This window comes from Phocoena phocoena, chromosome 4 (assembly GCF_963924675.1).
Source record: "Phocoena phocoena chromosome 4, mPhoPho1.1, whole genome shotgun sequence".
Taxonomy (NCBI): Eukaryota; Metazoa; Chordata; class Mammalia; order Artiodactyla; family Phocoenidae; genus Phocoena; species Phocoena phocoena.
This window is the reverse complement of record NC_089222.1, coordinates 79,307,253-79,332,348: the sequence shown is the minus strand read 5'-3', so window position 1 is coordinate 79,332,348 and position 25,096 is coordinate 79,307,253. Positions and strand designations below refer to the sequence as shown.

General features: G+C 35.5%; 1 protein-coding gene across 2 annotated transcripts in view; it reads left to right on the top strand.

Moving 5' to 3' along the window:
* Positions 1-25,096, top strand: part of STXBP5L (syntaxin binding protein 5L) — a 398,063-nt gene that overhangs the window by 161,805 nt on the left and 211,162 nt on the right. For both annotated transcript variants that reach the window (XM_065875972.1, XM_065875974.1), the window contains exon 8: positions 4,528-4,651. In XM_065875972.1, coding sequence (XP_065732044.1) covers positions 4,528-4,651 — 124 coding nt within the window. The remainder of the gene's footprint in view (positions 1-4,527; positions 4,652-25,096) is intronic.

The window sequence follows — 25,096 nt, the reverse complement described above, 5'->3', positions numbered from 1 at the left end:
TAGAGAAAACAATGAACTCTTATCAAGGAATAGTCTGTTAATTGATACTTCGGTTGTTTGAAGATTGATTCTAGGCTATTATTTCCTTCTTAAGAAGAAGCTAATGTGAAAAGAGTGAGGCTAGGGGCAAAAGGTGAGAAAGGGAAATTATATCTTGTAGCTTTGGAAATAAAGGTGATCATCTAGGCTCTCAATTAAATTAAAAATTGTTACAGTGATGAGAGATAGGAAAATATAGGTCAAAAATCACTGTTTAGAATTACCCAGGCTTAAATGGGAAGAGTGCCAAAGAATTTAAGACAACACTAAGATAAATAGAGAAATAAATTTGAAAGGAAAACACATTTTTTTAGAACAGTTTCTTTTTATGCCCTCTTCCATCCCCTTATAAAAGTAAAATTTAAATTTTGGTGCTTAAAGGTACAAGCCTTCAGCTATCCCATAACCCCCACCCCCCATTCATTTCTTAGTGGTTCTGGAAAACTAAGATTTTATGATATATACTAGATTATTGTCATGGTGACAAAGAATTCAGAAGTAAATGATATAACAGCTGGGTAATTTGGTCACGATTAGTGAACAATACTCTGGCAAGCAATGTCATACAATTATGCTCTTCATGATCAACTTACGAGGCACCTTGAATCATAAGGCAAGAAGGTCCTAGAGAGCTAAGCTAGGGTTTTCCTTTTGTTAAATACATAAAATACAAAGATGAATATGAAGATCACTTCCTCTCTTAAGATTAGCAGTTAGGGCTTCCTAACCAGATGCCCGGGTCTGGGAAGATCCCACATGCTACAGAGCGGCTAGGCCCGTGAGCCATGGCCACTGAGCTTGCGTGTCCGGAGCCTGTGCTCCACAACCGGAGAGGCCACAACAGTGAGAGGCCTGCGTACCGCAAAAAAAAAAAAAAAAAAAAAAAAAAAAAAGACTAGCAGTTAGATAAGAGTCCAAATACCATCTGTATATTTAGCCAGTTGGAACTAGAGTGGAGCAGCTGAAATGGAAATCCAGATGAGAATGCTCAATCAGCTAGTTTTCCTGTGGCCTTAAAAAGTGTGGAAGGAAGATTTCTAACTTTAAAAAGTAAGTGAAAGTAATTTTGCAATGAAATATTTAAGTAAAGATTGACAATGTTTAAGTCAGTAGAATACTACACTTTATACTTAGAATTATATGAATATATAGAAAATTGATTTACTTTAATGCATAATTATATGTCCTATCATTTTAATAAAGATAGTTGTATACTTCATGTTACTACCAAACTTTTCAAACTTTCCTCATCACTTTATGTCTCACATTTTGAAATCATCTGTCCTGAAATGGTTTCTCATAAGTCACCAATGACCAGTGACCCCTTCCTTAGTCTTTTAAGTTCCTCACTAAACCTGTGACTTTACATCAGTCCATCCTTCTTAAAATGGTTTCTTCCCTTGTTTGTGTTTTTCCACCTCATTTTTCACCCCTCCTTTCTCCATCACTGGTTCTTTCCTTAACTCTCCTTTACATTATAGATACTCTTCAGGATTCTGCGTCTTCACCCTCTCTTCATTTCTCCTTCAGTTTACATTTATGTTCATATCCTCTCCCACCATTTCAAATATTACCTATATTATGCTGATAAATTAAAAATTCATATATCTTTAACTCTTACCTCTCTCCTGACATCTAGATCCAAATATCTAATAATCTATAAGTCCAGATGAATATTCCATTGGCACTGAATTTATATTTAAAGGTCTGAACCTCTTTTTCAGTTTTTCAATTTTGATTTAGTTATTTTAATTTATAACCCTCAGAGTTATATTTGACCCTTTTTTCTTCTTCATATATCGTATGCAATCACTTTTGTAGTCTTCTTGATCCAATTTTTATATTGTCTCTCATTTATTTCTTCTCCTTTTTCATTCCCACATTCAGCGTCCTAGTTGAGGATGTTATCTTTTGCCTGGAAGACTTACAATAGCCTTTTAACTAATCATGTTTCCTCAGATATCTTACCTTTTAAATATATATTTCACTAACAAGGTTATCATTTTAAGACATAGCAGATCAGGTAATTCTCTACCTCAAAACCTTTGAATGGCTCCCAGTTGTCAACAGTACAAAGTCTTATTCCTTGACAGGAGGTTTAAGGCCCTGGTGCTTTTTCCCTTGAATTTAATTTACTGCATCCTTCTACACACTTCTACACTTCAGATATGTTACTCACTGTCTCCTAAACATACCATTTACTTCCTACCTCCAGGCCTTTGCTTCTGCTAATACCTTATCATGAACTCTCTTCTTTCCTCTTATGCATATCAAAATTCTATTAATTATTTAGCTACTGTAAAGCTATTTGGACTATCTAACTAGCCACTTGATAAATAACCACTGATGAATTCAGAGTTTTGTTTTGAAAATCCAAGATCATTTTCAGAAATAACCATATGAATTTTACTTCCACATTAGCTGTGAAATTTTTGTTTCATTACATCAATATTTCTTAAATAATCTCTCACAGAGAAATCTCTCAGAGTCTGACATGAGGATAACTTTTTAATTCCTTACTAACTGCTGTTTTTCCTTTTTTCAGATTGTTACCTAGCTTTTTGGGTTTCCTTTGTCTTTTTCGTTTACAAGAAATTCAGTCACAGCCACTGAGTTTATTTTCCATATTGTTCTTCATTAAAATTTTTTTTCTTTAATTAGTTGTATTATATTTGGTTTTTCAGCAAATGCTTAAGGTCCTTTTTAAAGAAAAGAGTGGGGTATAATCAAATAAATAGAAATTGAATTTTTACCCATTAAGTCAGTTCAAATTCCAGCTGTTCAGTCTCTTCAATGATGGGCTATTTGACATCCTATTCTTTAATAACAAGTTGGTTTTACATGCCTACTCTTCTGTACAATAAATGTACTTCTTTTATAGTACTTATGTTGGTTTTATGTTATATATATCATTTTTATATCTGTCTTCTCCAGTAGACAGAAATGCAGTGGGATAGAAAGAAGGTTAGGGCTGGGGCTCTGCGACTACCATTTATAGCAAAGTAGTCTGAGAGAACTTTAAATTGACTGAGGTTCATCCAGGTTAACATGTAGAGGAGGCAAGAAGTGACATTTCCCTTTAGTCACATAAAAAATGAGAAGAAATACGCAGAGGAGAAGACAAAGAAGAGCGTTTTTCCCCTCTCACTGCCTCTACTGAACCCTGGCAATAAAGAAGTCTTCTCTGCCCAGTAATAAAGACCAGGGTGAGAGAAAACATAAGTCCAGTGTGTCATGGTATCTTTTGCAATTAACCACATCTTACTTATCTTGAGGTCCACTCATATACTATTTCATTTCTGATATGTCTAATGACTGCTCTAGTCATCATTTATTTATAACTCTAACAATACTTATTGTTTGGAAATATGTGTGTGTGTGTGTGTGTGTGTGTGTGTGTGTATGTATAAGTTTGGTATAAAATAAATATATACATAACTTAGTTTTATAAATATAGATTAAAAAACTAAATGTTAAAAGTTCCAAACGATAAGTAGTATTAACATTGGTATAAATGTTTCCTACCTCGCAGTTGTTTCTTTTAAGGAAAGGATCATGCTGTATATACATCTGTTCAACTTTTATGCCTACTAGAGTTTCTTTCATTCTGCTTATTAGCACACTACCCAAGTTCCATATATACTTTATTAATTTTGAAAGAATACCAAGAGTGTGGAAATATTTGATAACATTAATTATTCATTTGACAGATTTTTTGAGTACCTACTTTATGCAAGACACTGTGCAACCATTGGGAATAAAACAAATTAGGAAAATGTAATGATTACTTTTTAATTTTATTTAATTCACATCTACAGAATGAATCTGTAAATACAAAAATTTTAAACTCTTCTTGCTTTAAGTCAAATTAAATAGTATATGTTAGAGTTAATATAGTCCAGTGATTCCAAATATGGGTTTTGCAGTCAGACGCTGGCTTTGAGGGGTGTAACCTGAGCAAGCAACTCAATCTTTCTAGGCCTGGAAAAACATAATATCTGTTTTGTAGGATTAAATGAGATAATGTACATAAACTGCTTACCCTGGGGTCTGGCATGTAGTAAGCCCTCAAATTGCAACTCTTATGTAAACTACCTTTTAAGTTGGCTATTTTAAGTGGAACTAGGCTTCTACCTCACCAGAGATTATTTTCTGATAACCTTGCTTTTACTTCTGTGTAATAATTTTCAAAGCAGCATTAAAGGGTACGGGGAGGACCTAGGATTTACAACAAAAAGTTCTGGGATCTAACGATACTATGAAATTTACTTAACTTTTCTTTATCTTAGGAGGTGGGTTTTTGTAGCCTTTTATAAGCCTATAGAAGGTTGAAACCAAAGGTAGTATGACCTAGGTCAGAAAAATTACATATGTTTCTTAAGTGTTATTGCTATAATAATTCTGTGTTAAAATATTTTTCCTTTGGAATATAGAATGATATATCAACTTTTCCCCTCCTCTACTTGTTTTTAATTGTTATTTCATTAGGCTATTCATTCAATTGATTGGCATCATGAGGGCAAACAATTCATGTGCAGCCATTCAGATGGTAGCTTGACTTTATGGAACCTGAAAAGCCCAAGTCGTCCTTTCCAGACCACAATTCCACATGGTAAGATGTATGCTTTCAAAAGAAATCAACTCTGGAGATTCAGTGCCATTACTTGAAGTAGGAAAGTTGGTATCATTATCACTAGAAAGAGGTAATAGGACATAGCTTCTGATTCTAAATACCCCTTTATACCTCCTTCAGATCCCTACATTATGACCCAAAGTTTCTATACTTCCCTTCCTCCTATCTATCAACTTTCCTACATTGTAAGTGATACCTATTCAATTTTGATACCAAAAATTGAATAACTGATGGTTGATGTACCTGAAGCAGAGGAGATAATATAGGATATTTGACGAATTTTAAGGGGTAAGGAGCTAGTGAGAGAATGGCACTTTATAGATCTGACTCTTGGACCTAATTTCTATACTGCTTTAGAGTCTGTTGTTTTCTAAATTCTCCCATTTATTTCCATTTCTGCCATTTGATTCCACTAAATTATGACTACATGGTTTTTATCGTAGGTTGTATTTATCTTATATTCCTCATTGAAAGGAGATCTTTAGGATTTATGTTGGATCTGTCTAACTAGGCAGAATAAAAATTTCAAATGTATGAATATCTTTTATTCAGAGGCCATATTATTTTCCATAATATTGGTGATGATCTGAGTTTCGTGTTTCTCATACCATTGGTTGGTTGTAAGAATAAAGTGGTCAAAACCTAGAGGTTAATGAAATACATTCTATTTCATAGTTTCTGAGTGTTTATTATAGTTTCACATTGAGAAAATAGTGGTATGTTTTTATAGTGGGTGAAATCAAAAGATGGAACTATTCCAGCTTGGGTTGGTTTGCCATTTTTTGTACCACAGTTGCATGTTCCACCACAAAAGATTAAATTATTGCAACATTTACCTTAGCAGTTTACTTAGCGATTACCTTACATTTAAAAACTTACTTAGAGATGCTTTATTTATTTATTTATTTAAATAGAAGTACAGTTGATATATTATTTATATCAGTTTCAGGTGTACAACATAGTTTTTCAATATTTTTATAGATTACACTCCAGTTAAAGTTCTTACAAAATAATGGTTATAATTCCCTGTGCTGTACAATATTCATTATTGCTTATTTATTTTATACATATAAATAAATGTATATGTATCTCTTAATCTCATACCCCTAATTTGCCCCTCCCCCCTTCCGTCTCTACTCTGGTAACCACTAGTTTGTTCTCTATATCTGTGAGTCTGTTTCTGCTTTGTTTTTGTTTTATTTTTTGGCTCCACGTATAAGTGATAACATAGAGTATTTGTCTTTCTTTGAATTATTTAACTTAGCATAGTACTCTATGCTATTCTGCCATCTCTGTTGTTGCAAATGGCAGAATTTCATTCTTTTACATGGCTGAGTAATATCCATTATATAGATGTGAGATACACACACACACACACACACACACACACACACATATATGATCTGAGTCAAATTTGAAATTCTCATTTTTACTTTGTACTGTTTAAATCTTCACTGTTTTTTATTATTGGTTGATTTTTCAATTCTTAGAGAAGTTAAAATATGTGTTATGAATATTTTCCTTGTACTTCTATTTATTTTTGTTTTTATACTCTAAAAATCAAATAGCTAAATGTGGCTGATATCGTTTATCAGATATTCTGTGATTTAACTGGTGTTTGACTAGGAATCAGTTTCTGAGAAAGCGGTATTAAAATTTAATGATTATAGAATTGTCTACTTTTCACTTTAATTCTGTACTTTTTTGTTTCATGTATTTTAAGGTTTTATTGTTAGGTATCTATCATGTCTCCTGTAGAGAACATGTAGTTGGGTCTTGTTTTTTATTCAGTCTTACATAATTTAGTTGGAGTGTTTAGTCCGTTAATATTAAATATAATTACTGATGGGATTGGATTTAGGTATACCAGTTTATTTTTTGTTGTTGTTGGTCCTATCATTTTTTGTTCCTTTTATCTCCCCTTTTTGCCTTCTTTTGGATTATTTGAAAGTTTTTATTATGGTTCCATTTGAATTTACATATAGGCAATTTATCTTCACATATTCTTTTTAATCTGTTGCTCTAGGGATTACAATATATTGTACTTCCTTAACTTTCCATATCCTATTAGGGTTAATTGTAACACTTTACATAAAATGTAGAAATTTCACTACCACATATATTTATTTATCTTCACCCATTGTCCTTCAGCAACAGTTATCATATGTATTACATCTAAATACAATGTTACAATTTTTGCTTTCAATACTCTTTAAGTATTTTTTTATTGATGTATAGCTAACTTACAATGTTTTGTTAGTTTCCGGTGTACAGTGTAGTGATTCAGTTATTTTTATTTTCATATTATATTCCAGTATACGTTATTACAAGATACTGAATATAATTCACTGTTTGATACAGTAAATCCTTGTTGCTTATCTATTTTATGTATAGTAGTTTATATCTGTTAATCCAATACATGTAATTTGTCCCTCCCCACCTCCCTCCCCTTTGGTAACCATAAATTTGTTTTTTATATTTATAAGTCTGTTTCTGTTTTGTATATAGATTAATTTTTAGATTCCACATATAAGTGATATCATATAGTATTTGTCTTTCTCTGTCTGACTTACTTCACTAAGTATAATATTCTCTAGGTCCATCCATGTTGCTTAAATGACAATATTTCATTCTTTTTTATGGATGAGTAATATTCCATTGTATTTATATACCACATCTTCTTTATCAATTCATCTGTTGGTGGACATTTAGGTTGTTTCCATGTCTTGGCTATCGTAAATAGTGCTGTTGTGAACATTGCGGCGCATGTATCTTTTCAAATTAGAGTTTTCATTTTTTTCTGGATATATACCCAGGAGTGGGATTGTTGGATCATATGGGTAGCTCTATTTTTAGTTTTTTGAAGAACCTCCATACTATTTTCCATAATGGCTGCACCAATTTACATTCCTTCCAACAACATACAAGGGTTCCCTTTCCTCCACATCCTCTCCAGCATATATTATTTGTAGACATTTTGATGATAACCATTCTAACCAGTATGAGGTGATAACTCATTGTGGTTTTGACTTGCATTTCTCTAATAATTAGCAATGTTGAGCACCTTTTCATGTGCCTGTTAGCTATCTGTATGTCTTCCTTGGAAAAATGTCTATTTAGGTTTTTGCCCATGTTTTGATTGGGTTTTTTTTTTTGATATTGAGTTATATGAGCTGCTTGTATATATTGGATATTAACCCCTTGTCAGTTGCATCATTTACAAACATTTTCTCCCATTTTGTAGGTTGTCTTTTTATTTTGTTGATGGTTTCCTTTACTCTGTAAAAGCTTTTAAGTTTGATTAAGTGCCATTTGTTTATTTTTGCTTGGATTTCTTTTGCCTTGGGAGACTGATCTAAGATAATATTGCTACGATTTATATCAGAGAATATTTTGCCTATGTTCTGTTCCGGGAGTTTTATGGTGTCAAGTCTTGTATTTAAGTCTTTAAACCATTTTGAGTTTATATTTGTATCTGGTGTGAGGAAGTGTTCAAAGTTCATTGATTTATATGTAGCTGTCCAGCTTTCCAAGCACCCCTTGCTGAAGAGACTATTTTTTCTCCATTGTATATTCTTGCCTCCTTTCTCGTAGATTAATTGACCATAAGTTGTGGGTTTATTTCTGGGCTCTCTGTCCTGTTCCATTGATCTATGTGCCTTATTTAGTGTGTGCAAGTACCACACTGTTTTGATGATTGTAGCTTTTTCTGAAGTCTGTAAGGGTTATACCTCCAGCTTTGTACTTTTTTCTCAGAATTGCTTTGACAGTTCTGGGCCTTTTGTGGTTCCATATAAATTTTAGGATTGATCTAGTTCTGTGAAAAATGTCATGGATATTTTGATAAAGATTGCACTAAATCTGTAGTTTGCTTTGGGTAGTATGGCCATTTTTAACAATATTAATTCTTCCAATCCAAGAGCATGGAATATATATATATATATATTTTAAATCACTTTTAGTTTCATTTATCAAAGTTTTATAGTTTTCAGTGTAAGGTCTTTCACCTCCTTGGTTAAGTTTATCCCTAGGTATTTTATATTTTTGATGCAATTTTAAACAGGATTTTTCTTTTATTTTCTCTTTCTGACATTTCATTGTTAATATAAAGAAATACAACAGATTTATGTATATTAATCTTGTATTCTGCTACCTTGCTGACTTATTAGTTCTGATAGTTTCTGTGTGGAAACTTTAGGGTTCTCTACATAGAGTACCATGTCATCTGCATAGAGTGACAGTTTTACCACTTCCTTTCCAGTTTCTTATTGCTGTGGTTAGGTTAGGACTTACAATACTATGTTAAATAGAAGTGGTGAGAGTGAACATCCTTGTCTTGCTTCTGAGTTTAGCAGGAATTCTGTCAGCTTTTCACTGTTGAGTATTATATTGGCTCTGTGTTTAGTGTAAATGGCCTTTATTATGTTGAGATATGTTCCTTATACCCACTTTGATGAGAGTTTTTATTATGAATGGATGTTGAATTTTGCCAAATGCTTTTTCTGTGTCTATTGAGATTATGATGTAATTTTTATTTTTTCTTTTGTTAATGTGGTATATCACATTGATTGGTTTGTGAATATTGAACAATCCTCATGACCCTGGAATAAAACAAACTTGATCATGGTGTATGATCCTTTTTATGTATTGTTGGATTTGATTTGCTAATATTTTGGTGGGGATTTTTGCATCTATATTCATCAGAGATATTGGCCTGTAATTTTCTTTTATTTCTTTTTTTTTTTTTTTAGTGTATTTGTTTGGTTTTGGTATCAGGGTGATGGTGGCCTTATAGAATTAATTAGAGAGTGTTCTATTCTCTTCAATTTTTTGGAATAGTTTGAAAAGGATAGGAATAAGTTATTCTTTGTATGTTTGGTAGATTTCCCCAGTGAATCTGTCCAGTACTGGACTTCTGTTTGCAGGGAATTTTTTTTTTTAAGATTTATTCATTATTTATTTATTTATTTATGGTTGCATCGGGTCTTAGTTGCAGCACTCGGGACCTTCATTGAGGCATGTGGGCTCTTCATCATGGTGCATGGGCCTGTCTCTTGTTGCTGCATGTGGGTTTCTCTCTAGTTGTGGCGTGTAGGTTTTCTCTCTCTAGTTGTGGCACGCAGTCTCCAGGGCGAGAGGGCTCTGTAGTTTGCAGCACGTGAGCTCTCTCGTTGAGGTACATGAGCTCAGTAGTTGTGACATGCAGGCTTAGTTGCCCCATGGCATGTGGGATCTTAGTTCCTTGACCAGGGTTCAAACCCCTGTCCCCTGCATCGTAAGGTGGATTCTTTGCCACTGGACCACCAGGGAAGTCCCTATTTTTTTTTTTTTAATTACAGATTCTATTTTACTTCTAGTGATTGGTCTGTTCACATTATCTGTTTCTTCTTGACTCAGTTTTGGCAGGCTGTATGTTTCTAGAAACTTGTCCATTTTTTCCAAGTTGTCTAGTTTTTGGCATATTAATAGTTGTTCATAGTATTTTCTTGTGATGTTTTGTATTTCTGTGCTATCAGTTATTATTTCTCCTCTTTCATTTCTTATTTTGTTTATTTGGGTCCTCTTTCTTTTCTTTTTTGTGACCTTGGCTAGTGAATTGTCAATTTTGTTTATCTTTCAAAAAAATGGCTCTTGGTTTCATTGCTCTTTTCTGTTATTTTTTAATCTTTATTTATTTCTTCTATGATCTTTATTATTTCTTTCTTTCTGATAACTTTAGACTTTTTTGTTCTTTTTTTCTAATTCTTTTAGGTGGTCACTTAGGGTGTTTGAGATTTTTGTTGTTTCTTGAGGAAGAGCTGTATCAGTATGAACTGCCCTCTTAGAAATGCTTTTGCTGCATCCCATAGATTTTGTAAGGTTCTGTATTCATTGCTATTTGTCTTGAGGTATTTTCTGATTTCTTCTTTGATTTCATCATTGACCCATTGGTTTTTTTAGTAGCATGTTGTTTCGTCTCCATATGTTTCTTATTTTTCCATTTTTCTTTGTATTGTTTATTTCTAGTTTCATACTGTTGTGGTCAGAAAAGATGCTTGAAATAATTTCTGTCCTCTTAAATTTGTTGAGACTTTGTTTTGTGAGCTAATATGTGCTCTATCCTAGAGAGTGTTCCATAACTACTTGAAAATTATGTGTATTCTATTTTTTTTTGGATGTAGTGTCCTGTAGATAAAAACTAAGTCCACCTGGTCTCTTGTGTCATTTAGGACCTATATTGCTTTATTGATTTTCTCTCTGCATGATCTGTCCATTGATGTCAGTGGGATGTTAACTTCTCCTATTATTATTGTATTCCTGTAAATTTCTCCCTTTATGTCTCTTAGTATTTGTTTTATATATTTAGGTGTGCCTGTATTGTATGCTTATATGTTGATGTGTGTAATATCCTCTTCTTATGTTGATTCTGTTATCATTATATAGTTCCCTTCTTTGTCTTTGTTATAGACTTTGTTTTAAAGTCTATTTTGCCTGGTATGGGTATTGCTACTATCTCTTTCTTCTCATTTCCATTTGCATGAAATATCATTTTCCATCCCCTCACTTTCAATTTCTGTCTTTAGCCCTGAAGTGAATCTCTAGTAGGCAGCATATGGTAGGCTCTTGAGTTATGTATTTTTTATCAACTCTGCCACTCCATGTGTTTTGATCAGAGCATTTATTCCATGTATTGATAGGTATGTATTTATTGTCATTTTATTCCTTGTTTTCAAGTTGATTTTGTAATTTTTCTTTGTTTATTCTTTTTGTTTTTCCTTTTATGGTTTGATGATTTTTCTTTGTAATATACTTGCATTTCTTTCTTTTTGGTTTCTGTGAATCTCTTGTATATTTTTGATTTGTGGTTACTGTGGAGTTCAAGTATGTTGACCCATAACTATATCTACTTGCTTTAAACTGATAGTCATTCATGTTCAAACATGTTGTAAAAGATCTACATTTTTTTCCCCTTCCCCACATTTTTGGATTTTGATGTCATATTTTACATCTTCATGCTTATCCTTTTATTATGTGTTGTAATTATAATTGTTTTTACAATTTTTTTGGATTGTTTTTTAATCTGTGTACTGGCTTATTTAAGTGATCTTCAAACCTTACTATATATTTGCCTTTCTTGTTGGGATTTTCCTTTTCCTATAGATTCTTGCTTCTTTTCCATTTAGAGAAGACCATTCAATATTTCTTTTAGGGTAGCTTTAGTACTGCTGTATTCTTTTAGTTTTTGCTTGTCTGAGAAATTCTTTATCTCTCCTTCTATTGTAAATAATAATTTTGCTGGGTAGAGTATCCTAGGTTGCAGGGTTTTCCCTTTCAGGACTTTGAATCTATCATGCCACTCCCTTCTGGCCTGCAAAGTTTCTCAGAGAAATCAGCTGATATTCTTATGGGGGTTCCCTTGTAACTGACTATTTGTTTGTCTCTTGCTACGTTTAGAATCCTCTCTTTAACTTTAGCCATTTTAATTTTGATATGTCTTGGTGTGGATCTGTTCGGGTCATCTTGTTCAGGACCTTTTGTGCTTCCTGTACCCGATATCTGTTTCCTTCTTTAGGTTTGGGAAATTTTCAGCCATACTTTTTTCACATACATTTTTGATCCCCTTCTCTCTCTCTTCTCTTTCTGGAACCCCTATTATGGTTGGCATGTTTTATATTATCCTATAGATCTTACATGTTGCTTTTTTTTAAATTTGTCTTTCTGCATGATAGGGTGATTTCCATTATTCTATCTTCCATATCACTTATTTGTTCTTCTGTGTCATTTAGTCAGCTATTCATTGCTTTTAGATTGCTTTTAATCTCAGCAATAGAATTGTCTGTTTTTGATTGGTTCATCTTTATAGCTTCTAGTTCCTTGTTACAGTGATCTGCATTTCTATCAATAATCTTTCTCACTCATCACTTTTATTGCCACCTTTTTGAGCTCAGGGTCTAGTAGACTGGTGAGATCTGTTTCATTATTTGTTTTCTCAGGGGATTTTTCTTGTTTTAATTGGGAGTAGTTCTTCTGCCTTTTCATTTTACTTAACTTTCTCTGTCTCTATGAATTTAGGGGAAACATATTTCTACTGTGGTCTTGAAGGGGTGTTTTTATGTGGGATTGTTGCTTTGGAGACTGTGTGTGTTCAGTGTTTTTGGTGTGAGAGCTGGTTTCAGTGTGGACACCAGCCCTATCTTTCCTCAGGGTATGCTGGTCGTTATCCTTTTGATAGAGGGTGTGGTTGGTGTTATAGTATCTAGAGCCTGTGGAGGATGTGAGGTAGGGCTTCCTCTCTCCTCTGTGCCTGTGGCTGCCCCACAAGTGGCAGAGTTTGCTTCCCAGTAGTTGGAGTAGAAGCCCTAAGGTTTGGGTTCTGTCAGGCTCTGTTGCCCTTGAGTATTTGCCCTGCCCCAAAGAGGTGATCACTGAAAGCAAATGAGGCCCATACAGTCACAGAGACCTATGTGCTGCCTGTGTAGACGTCTGCCCAGAAGCAGCACAAGGTTGCTTCCTTTTCTCTGTTGTGTACATCCCAGATCTAGTGCTAGGCTGTCATTTAGAGTAGGCTGAGTCTCAGGGTTGGTGCATTGTGGTGACAGGAATTGAGGTGGCTCATGTGCCACCTGGGATCTGGGCTGCTACTGTGGCAGTCTTCTCCCAGAACTAGCGCTAGGTTGTGGTATGGAGTGGGTGGAGCTGGGGTGCTCTCACTGGGAGAGGAACCACTGCATACTCCTGAGCCTGCTGACAATGGCTGTCTCCACCCAACTCACACCCAAGGCCATCAGGGCTGTCTCTTAATTTCTGGATGAGTCCTCTCCCAGGGCCTATCTACCCAAGATTCAGTGCTTAGCTGCAGTGCACTCCTGTGGTACTGCTCCATGCCTGCAATTACAGTGGCCTCCATGGCTCCACCCCAGATATCACCCGGGCCTTCTGGGCTGTTTCTGCATATGTAGGCTGAGTCTTTGCCCAGATCTTGTGCCAGGCTGTGTTGTGGAGTGAGTGGGGCTGGGTTGTTTGCCCCTTTGGATTGGGAAATGCAGCAAGGTGGCAGCCACCAATGCAAGGCTGTCTCTGCACTAATTGTTAGCAAGCCATCATCAGAGTCTAGACTTCTCTAGCCCTTCTGTTTGTCTCAGCAGGCAAGAGGGTTTTCTACTCCATGTGGACCCCAGGGCTGGGATGCTCAGATTGTGGCTCCACTTTCTAGCTCCCTAGGGTAAGGGTCTGCCCATGCAGACATTCTCTTCCTTACAGATTCCTCCCAAGGATGGAGGTCCTGACCCAAAGCCTTTTTTCCCCCAACCTTCCTGATAATGTAGAGATTTGTAAATAATAATTTTGCTGGGTAGAGTATCCTAGGTTGCAGGGTTTTCCCTTTCAGGACTTTGAATCTATCATGCCACTCCCTTCTGGCCTGCAAAGTTTCTTCAGAGAAATCAGCTGATATTCTTATGGGGGTTCCCTTGTAACTGACTAGACAACTGACAAAGTTGTCTTGCAACTTTGGTTGTAAAGGAGTTCTTCTGCCAGCTTCCAGTTATCTTTTCATGAGTACTGTTCCATTTATAGATATATTTTGATGTGTTTGTTGTGGGAGGTGAGCTCCATGTCTTCCTACTCTACCTTCTTGATTCCCCCCAGCTATTTTTTTAGTTTATTAAAAAAATTTTTTTAATGTTATATAATTTTTAAAGGTTATTTTTCATTTACAATTATTTAAAAATATTGGCTGTATTACTTGTGTTGTACAATATATCCTTGAGCTATCTTATAGCCAGTAGTTTGTGCCTCCCACTCCCCTATCCCTATATTGCCCCTCACCCTCTTCTCCCCGCTGGAAACCACTTGTTTGTTCTCTATATCTGTGAGAGTGCTTCTTTTTTGTTATAGTCACTAGTTTATTGCATTGTTTAGATTTAACATGTAAGTGATATCATACAATATTTGTCTTTCTCTGTCTTGACTTATTTCACTTAGCACAGTGCCCTCCAAGTCCATCCATGTTGCTGCAAATAGCAAAATTTAATTCTTTTTTTTATAGCTGAGTAGTATTCCATTGTGTGTGTGTGTGTGTGTATGTGTGTGTGTGTGTGTGTACCACATCTTCTTTATCGATTCATCTGTTGATGGACACGTAGTTCACTTCCATATTTTGGCTATTGTGAATTATGTGGCTATGAACGTTGGAGTGCATGTACTTTTTCAAATTAGTGTTTTTGTTTTTTTCAGATAAATACCCAGGAGTGGAATTGCTGGGTCATATGGTAGTTCTGTTTTTAGTTTTTTAAGAAAACTCCATACTGTTCTTCACAGTGGCTACACCAATTTATATTCCCGCCAAGAGTACACAAGGGTTCCCTTTTATCCACATCCTCATCAACATTTGTTATTTGTGTTCTTTTTGATGATAGCCATTCTGACAAGTGTGAGATGATAATTCATTGTGGTTTTGATTTGCATTTCCCTGATGATTAGTGATGTTGAACTTTTCATGTGCCTATTGGCCATCTGTATGTCTTCTTTGGATAAATGTCTATTCAGTTCTGCCCAATTTTTAATCAGGTTGTTTGTTTTTACAATGTTGAGTTGTATGAACTATTTATACATGTTGGCTCTTAATCCCTTATCAGCCATGCAATTTGTAAATATTTTCTCCCCATTCAGTAGTTTGTCTTTTTGTGTTGTTGATGGTTTCCTTTGCAGAAGCTTTTAAGTTTGATTGGGTCACAATTGTTTATTTATTTGTTTTATTTACTTTAGGAGTTGTATCCAAAAAAAAAAAAGTGCTGCAATTTATGTCACAGAGTGTTCTATGTTTTTCTCTAGGAGTTTTATAGTATCTGTTCTTAAATTTAGGTCTTTAATTCATTTTGAATTTATTTTTGTATATGGTGTTAGAGAATGTTCTAATTTCATTCTTTTACATGTGGCTGTCCAGTTTTTCTTATTGAAGAGACTGTCTTTTCTTCATTTTATATTCTTGCCTCCTTGTCATAGATTAACTGACCATAAGTACATCAGTTTATTTCTGGACTCTATCCTGTTCCACTGATCTATGTGTCTGTTTTTGTGACAGTACCATACTGTTTTAATTACTTTACCTTTGTAGTATAGTCTGAAGTCAGGGAGCCTGATTCCTCCAGCTCCATTTTTCTTTCTCAAGATTTCTTTGGCTATTCAGGGTGTTTTGTATTTCCATACAAATTTTAAAATTATTTGTTCCAGTTCTATGAAAAATGCCATTGGTAATTTGATAGAGATTGCATTGAATCTGTAGATTGCCTTGGGTATTATGGTCATTTTCACAATATTCGTTCTTCCAATCCAAGAACACAGTATATCTTTCGATCTGTTTGTGTCTTCTTCAGTTTCTTTCATCAGATTCTTATAGTTTTTGGCATACTGGTCTTTTGCCTCCTTAGGTAGGTTTATCCCTAGGTTTTTTACTCTTTTTGATTTCATGGTAAATGGGATTATTTCCTAAATTTCTCTTTCTGAGAGTCCATTGTTAGTGTACAGAAATGAAACAAATTTCTGTATATTGATTTTTCATCCTGCAACTTTACTGAATTCATTGATGAGCACTGATAATTTTTTTGGTGGCATCTTTTGAATTTTCTATGTATAGTATCATGTCATCTGCAAACAGTGACACTTTTATGTCTTCCTTTCCAATTTGGATTCTTCTGTTTCTTTTTCTTATGTGAGTGCTATGGCTAGGACTTCCACAACTATGTTGAATAAAAGTAGCGAGAATGGGCATCCTTTTCTTGTTCCTATCTTAGAGGAAATGCTTTCAGCTTTTTACCACTGATTATGATGTTAGATGTGGGTTTCTCAAATATGGCCTTTATTATGTTGAGGTGTGTTTCCTCTGTGTCCTCCTTCTAGAGAGTTTTTATAATAAATTGATGTTGAATTTTATCAAAAGCTTTCTGCATCTATTGAGATGATCATATGGTTTTTATTCTTCAATATGTTGATGTGGTGTATCACACTGATTGATTTGCAGATATTGAAAAATTTTTATCCCTGGGATAAATCCCATTTTTCATGGTGTATGATTCTTTTAATGTATTGTTGGATTCAGTTTTCTAGTATTCTGTTGAGGATCTTTGCATCTATGTTCATCAGTGATATTGGCCTGTAATTTTCTTTTTTTGTGCTATCTTGGTCTGGTTTTGGTACCAAGGTGATGGTGGTCTCATAGAATGAGTTCAGAAGTGTTCCTTCCTCTGCAATTTTTGGAATAGATTGAGAAGGGTATGTACTAACTCTTCTTTAAATGTTTGGTAGAATTCACTTGTGAAGTTAGTTTCTCCTGAACTTTTGTGTGTTGGGAATTTTAAATTAATGATTCAGTTTCATTACTGGTCATTGGTCTGTTTATATTTTCTATTTCTTCCTGGTTCAGTCTTGGGAGAGTGTGCCTTTCTAAGAATTTGTCCATTTCTCCTAGGTTGTCCGTTTTTTGGCGTATGGTTGTTCATAGTAGTCTCTTATGATCCCTGGTATGTCTGTTGTGTCGGTTATAACTTCTCCTTTTTCATTTCTGGTTTTATTGATTTGGGTTGGCCCTCTACCTTTTTTTCTTATGAGTCTGGCTAAGGATTTATCAATTTTGTTTATCTTTTCAAAGAACCAGCTTTTAGTTTCATTGATCATTTCTATGTTTTTTTAGTCTCCATTTCATTTATTTCTGCTCTGATCTTTATGATTTCTTTTTTTTTTATTATTTTTTTTCTTCTACTAAGTTTAGGTTTTGTTTGTTGTACTTTTTCCAGTTGCTATAGGTGTAAGTTTAGGTTGCTTATTTGAGATTTTTCTTGTTGCCTGAGGTAAACCTGTATCACTGTAAACTTCCCTCTTAGAAATGCTTTTGCTGCATCCCATAGGTTTTCATCACACTTTCATTTTCATTTGTCTCTTGGTATTTTTTTAGTTTCCTCTTTGATTTATTCAATGATCCACTGCTTGTTTAGTAGCATATTGTTTAGCATCCACATGTTTGTTGCATTTTTTTCTTGTAGTTGATTTTTAGTCTTCATAACATTGTGATTGGAAAAGATGCTTGATATGATTTCAGTTTTCTTACATTTACTGAAGGTTGTTTTGTGGCCTAGCATATGATCTATCCTGGAGAATGTTCTATGTGCACTTGAAAAGAATGTGTATTCTCCTGTGTTTGGATGGAATGCTCTATAAATATCTAAGTTCATTTGATCTAGTGTGTTATTTATGGCCTGTGTTTGCTTACTAATTTCTTGTCTGGATGATCTGTCCATTGATGTAAGTCGGGAGTTAAAGTACCCTACTATATTTGTGTTACTGTCAGTTTCTCCTTTTATATCAATATCTGTTAATATTTGCCTTATATTTTGAGGTGCCCCTATGTTGGGTGCATATATATTTACAATTGTTATATCTTCTTCTTGGATCGATTCCTTGATCATCATGTAGCATCTTTCTTTGTCTCTTATAACAGTATTTATTTTAAAGTATATTTTATCATAAATAAGTATTGCTACTTCAGCATTCTTTAGATTACCATTGGTATAGAATACTCATTTCTATCCTCTCACTTTCTGTATGTGTCTCTAGATCTGGAGTGGGTCTCTCATAAGCAGTATATGGATCTTGTTTTTGTAACCAGTCAGCCATCTGGATTTTTTTTATTGAAGTATAATTGATTTATAATGTTGTGTTAATTTCTGTTCTCATCCTATGTCTTTTGGTTGGAGCATTTAGTCCATTTATGTTTAAGGTAATTATCAATTTTTATGTTCTTATTGCCATTCTGTAAATTGTTTTGGGTTCGTTTTTGTAGCTTTATTGCCCCTTTCTTTTTCTTTTCTCTTTTCTTGTGATTTAACACTATCTTTAGTGTTATTTTGGATTCTTTTTTCTTTTTTGTGTATATATCTTTCATTGCTTTTTGATTTGTGGTTACCATGAAGTTTTTCTATAGCAATCTCTCTCTCTATATATATGTATATATACACGTGATGGTTTTAAGTTGCTGATCTCTTACTTTCAAATGCATTTTAAAAACCTTGCATTTGTACTCTCCTCCACTCATGATTACTGTTTTTTTTTTTTTTTAATTTATTTTTATTTTTTTTGCGGTACGTGGGCCTCTCACTGTTGTGGCCTCTCCCATTGCGGAGCACAGGCTCCAGACGCGCAGGCTCAGCGGCCATGGCTCACGGGCCCAGCCGCTCCGCGGCATGTGGGATCTTCCCGGACCGGGGCACGATCCTGTGTCCCCTGCATCGGCAGGTGGACTCTCAACCACTGCGCCACCAGGGAAGCCCATGATTACTGTTTTTGATATCATATTTTACATCTAATTGTTTTGTGTATCCCTTAACTGTTTATTTTGGATGTAGGTGATTTAACTACTTTCATCTTTTAACCTCCCTACTAACTTTGTGTGTGAATGATTTCCTACCTTTACTGTATGTTTGCTTTTACTGGTGAGCTTTTTCATTTAGTAATTTTCTTGTTTCTAATTGTGGCCTTTTCTTTTTCACCTAGAGAAGGTGAAATGTTCCTCTAACATTTGTTGTAAAGCTGGTTTGGTGGAGCTGAACTCCTTTAGCTTTTGCTTGTCTGTAAAGCTTTTGATTTCTCCATCAAATCTGAATGAGATCCTTCCTGGGTAGAGTATTCTTTGGTTGTAGTTTTTTCTGCTTTCATCACCTTAAATGTATCATGCCACTCCTTTCTGACCTGCATATTTTCTCCTGAAAAATCAGCTGATATACTTATGGGCCCCTGTATTTTATTTGTTGCTTTTACCTGCTGCTTTTAATATACCCTCTTTATCTTTAATTTTTGTCATTTTAATTACAGTATGTCTTGGTGTGTTCCTCTTTGGGTTCATCCTGTATGGGACTCTGTACTTCTTGGACTTAGGTGACTGTTCTTTTCCCCAGGTTAGGGAAGTTTTCAGCTATTATGTCTTCAAATATGTTCTCAGCCCCTTTCTCTCTCTCTTTTCCTTCTGGGACCCATATAATGCAAATAATTGATGTGCTTGATGTTGTCCCAGAGGTCTCTTAAACTGTTCTCATTTCTTTTAATTATTTTTTCTTTTTTCTGTTCAGCAGCAGTGATTTCCACTACTCTGTGTTCCAGCTCAGTGATCCATTCCTCTATATCATTTAGTCTATTATTGATTCCTTGTAGTATCTTTTTCATTTTAGTTATTGTATTCTTCATCTCTGTTTGGGTGTTCTTTATATTTTCTAACTCGCTGTTAAAACTTCTAACTTCTTGCTCTGTGCATTCATTCTGCTCTCGAGTTCTTTGATCATCTTTATTATTGTTACTCTGGACTCTTTCTTGGATAGATTGCCTCCTATCTCCACTTCACTTAGTTCTTCTTCTGGGGTTTTTTTTTTTTTTTTTTTTTTTTAAATATATAAATTTATTTATTTATTTTTGGCTGTGTTGGGTCTTCGTTTCTGTGTGAGGGCTTTCTCTAGTTGCGGTGAGCGGGGGCCACTCTTCATTGCGGTGCGCGGGCCTCTCACTACCTCGGCCTCTCTTGTTGCAGAGCACAGGCTCCAGATGCGCAGGCTCAGTAGTTGTGGCTCACGGGCCTAGTTGCTCCGCGGCATGTCGGATCTTCCCAGACCAGGGCTCGAACCCGTGTCCCCTGCATCAGCAGGCAGACTCTCAACCACTGCGCCACCAGGGAAGCCCCCTTCTGGGGTTTTATCTTGTTCCTTTATCTGGAACATGTTCTGTTCCCATCTCATTTTTGTCTAAGTTGCTATTTTTATTTTTATGTATGTGGTATGTTAGTTACATTTCTTGACCTTGGAGAAGTGACCTTCTGTAGAAGACACCCTATGCATCCCAGCAATGCACTCCCCTCTCATCACCCATGGTATATGCTCTATGTGCTCCCCCTAAGAGGGCTGTGTGGGTCCTTCTCTTGTGGGGGGCTGACTATGTGGGCACTCTGGTAGTCTTGTTTGTCCTTTTGTCCAGTTGGTTGCCAGACCCTGCCCTTGTGTGGATGCTGCTGGCTGGTGTTTAGCGGGGCCTGGTCATGAGGCAGCTGATTGCAGAATGCTATGGGGCCCCAGGGCTACTGCTGGCTCATGGGTGGATGAAGCCAGGATCCCAGAGACTCTGGGGTTGTTGACCACCAACCGTTGGATGAACCTGGTGCTGAAGTTAGTGCTGGTCTACTGGCAGGCAGAGCTGGTACCTAGAGTCTGGCTGTAAGGCTCATGGACCCCAGAGCTTGTTTCAGATCATTTTGGGGGGGCAGTTCCTGACACATTTGGGTATGGTATCTGAGGTATCCCGAAGCTTATATGACCTACTGGTGGTAGTACTGGGGCCCATCTGGTCCCAGGATAGAGTCTGTTGTGCTGTGGGTGGGCTGGGTCTGCAGGCAGTGGGATGATAGTTTTCTTGCATCTGGTGTCAGCCTTCTGGTGGGTGAGGCTGATCTAGAGGCTAGTGCAGGCTTCCAGAAGGGAAGTGCTGGTGCCTGTCCACTGGTGGGTGGAACTGGGTCTTGGCCCTCTGGTGGGCAGGCCTTGTCTATGGGCACATCTAGAGGCTGCTGTGGGCTCAGGAATTCTTTAGGCAACCTGTCTGCTGGTGAGTGGGGCAGTGTCTCCACCCAGTTAGTTGTTTGGCCTGAGACATCCCAGCACTGGTGCCTACAGGCTGTTAGGTGGGGCCTAGTCTTGGTGCTAGTGAGCTAAGATGGCAGCTGCCAGCAGCAGTGTCCACTTGGTAGAATGTTACCAGATATGGCTTTCACCAGTGTCTATGTGCCCAGGGTGAGCTTCAGTCACACCCCACCTCTGTGGGAGACTCTCCAAGACCAAGTGGTCGGTTTGGCCTGGGCTCCTGTCAAATTACTGCTTTTGCCCTGGGTCCCATTGGGTATGAAATTTTGTGTGCACCCTTTAAAAGTGATGTCTCTGTTTCCCCCAATCCTGTGGGGCTACTGAAATTAAGCACTGCTGGCCTTCAAAGCCAAATGCTCTGAGACTCATCTTCCTGATTCCAGAACCCCGGGCTGCAGAGCCTGACATGGGACTCAGAACTCTCACTCCTGTGGGAGAACCTCTGTAATATAATTATTCTCCAGTTTGTGGGTCGATTGCCCACCTGCGGGGGTGGAAGGGATTTGATTATAACACAAGTGTGCCCCTCCTACCCATCTCACTGTGGTTCCTTCTTTATGTCTTTAGTTGTAGAAGATCTTTTCTGATAGGTTGCAGTATTTTTCATGGATGGTTCTTCTGCAGATTGTCGTGATTTTGGTGTGCTCCTGAGAGGAGGTGAGTTCAGGGTCTTTCTACTCTGTCATCTTGGCCACTCCCCAAGTATCTTTTTAATTCAAAAGAAAAGCATTCTTTTATATTTTCTCTTGTTTGTAATTTTTAACACTTTTCATTTGTTCCTGAAGATAAAAGTACATCGATTCGCATTTCCTATAGTACAGGTCTGGTAGAAATGAATTCACTTAGCTTTCCTATATCTGAAAATTTCTTTTGCTTTCATTCTTGAAGGAGACATTTTTGCTGGATATGTATTTCTGGGTTAACTATTTGTGTACTTTGTTTTTAAGGTTCTGAACACTTTAAAGATGTTGTTTCACTATCTTGTAGCTTATATTGTTTTTGATTGAGAATGTGCGATACTTTGATTTTTGGTACCTCTATATATAATGAGTCATTTTCCTCTGGCTGCGTTCAGATGTTTTTTATACCTTTTATTTTCAGCAATTTGACCATGATATACATAGTCTTATTTTCTTCAAGTTTATTCTGTTTAGGGTTTTACTGAACAATGCAGCTTCTTAAATTTATAAATTTATATCTTTCACAAAATTTGGGGAAATTTTAGCCTTTTATTTTTTCAAATATGTTTTTCCGCTCTCTGTCTAGGACACCAGTTACCTTTCTGGTAGAATTTTTGATATTGTCTCACGTGTCTCAGAATCTCTATTTTGTCAATCATTTTTATCTCTGAATTTCAAATTGGATAATTCTTACTGATCTAAAATTATTTTTGTATTTTTCTCTGTAATCTTAATTCAGCTATTAAGCCCATAAGTTATTTTTTAATTTTAGCTATTTCTTACACTACCTACTTTTTAATATTTTCTATTTCTCTGCTGAGATTTCTTCTTTTCATTCATTATTAGCATTTTACTCTCCTTTTCTTTAAATATTGACCTTAGTTATAATAACTGCTTTAAATCTTTGATAATACCAATATCTGCTTTACTTTGAAGTTGGCCTCTGTTCATAATAATGACCCAGATTTTCCTGCTTCTTCATATTTGGACTGTGTCATGCATATTGTGGATGCTATGTTATATATACTATAGAATATAATTTTGTTGCCACCGTACTTCCTAGCCACTGTCTAATAAACTGGGAAATACTATCTAGAGTCATTATTTTTTACAAATCAAATTTTTTTATACTATAGAAGTAGACTTTTTCTGAAACTCAGATTATTGGACAATGATTTTACAATGGGGAGGGTGGCTACAGCCAGTGAAGTTAGATTAGTACTTATTTCACTTGAGATTAGCACTGTAGTGACATTGCCCTTGTAGTTGGTTTTCACTGGTGCTACAGTCGTTGATTTACTTTCATAGTGAATTGTAATGGTTTCAAGTATTTATTCTTCAGTCACAATGCCCTCAGCTAAACACACACACACACACACACGCCACACACACACACACCCCTACATATATGACCTTAACCAAATCCTATCAAATACTTAATAATGATTTTGTTGCTTAGAAACAGGACAGGCAAATACCACTGTTATTTAACATTTTTCTAAAAATACTAACCAATGTAATTAGACTTGAAGAAGAAATATATTTAAAAGTTTAGAGAGTTCAAAATTATAATTACTTTTTGATAATGTAACTGCACACCTAAAAAATAAAAACTTAATAGGAATACTATTTAGTATAACATGAGAATTCTGTATACAAAACAAAATACAGTGGGTGAATAGAACCATTTTATTATTATTATTTTATTATTTTTTTTTTTGCCGTATGTGGGCCTCTCACTGTTTTGGCCTCTCCCGTTGTGGAGCACAGGCTCCGGACGCACAGGCTCAGCAGCCGTGGCTCACGGGCCCAGCCGCTCCGCGGCATGTGGGATCTTCCCGGACCAGGGCACAAACACGTGTCCCCTGCATCGGCAGGTGGACTCTCAACCACTGCACCACCAGGGAAGCCCCAGAACCATTTTAAAAAACACACAAATTCCTGGGAGTACACCTTAAAATTACAGTGAGGTGTTATTTTTACTAAAGGACATAAAAGGAAAATAAACTCTATGCATGCATAGGTAGATTCAATATTATAAAGACATTAGCTCCCCACATATTAATTCAAAATATAATTTGTTCCAAAGGAAAATATAACAGGGTTTTTAAAAGATAGATGAGCTTATATGTAGCAAAAATAAACATGAAAATAGGAAAAATATTTAAACAAAGATTACAGGCAGTTTGGAAGGTCAGATGTCCTAAATAATTCTTACTGAAATAAGTACAATTCTGAATATATAAATATATATTTAAAAATTTTTAAATGTCATTGAACCACCAAGCATAAAAATAGGGTAAACTTAAAGATCCCCAAAGAAATTGTTAAACTAGAAACCCAGAGAGATAAATGGAAAAGGCAGATTTTGTTCTGAGGTTTTCACCTATACTTTGGAGAACTTAAACTTTAAAAAATACAGATTTACTAAGGCCTAATTCACAATTTACTGAGTTAATGTGTACGATTCATTGATTTTTAGTATATTCAGAGTTGTGCAATCATCAACACAATCTAATTTTAGAAATTTTTGCCACCCACAGAAGAAACTCTATACCCATTACCAGTTATTCTATCCCTATTCCTCTAGCCTTAGGCAACCACTGAGCTCATTCTGTGTGTGTAGATTTTTCCTACTCTGGACATTTCATATAAATATACTCATACTATATGTGGTCTTCGATGACTGGCTTCTTTCACTTAGCATGTTTTCAAGGTTTATCCATGTTATAGCATATCTAAATATTTATTCCTTTTCATTTGTGAATAATATTTCACTGTATATGCATCACTTTTTTTATTCATTTATCACTTGGTGGGCATTTGGGTTCTTTCCACATTTTGACTATTCTGAATAATTCTGCTGTGAATGTTTATGTACAAGTTTTCATGTGGAAATATATTTTCTTTTTTTTTTTTTTGAAAATTGTCTCACTCCTTTATTTATTTTTTTTTTAGAGAGATAAGCTTCTTTTATTTTATTTATTTATTTTTTTAACATCTTTATTGGGGTATAATTGCTTTACAATGGTGTGTTAGTTTCTGCTTTATAACAAAGTGAATCAGCTATACATATACATATGTTCCCATATGTCTTC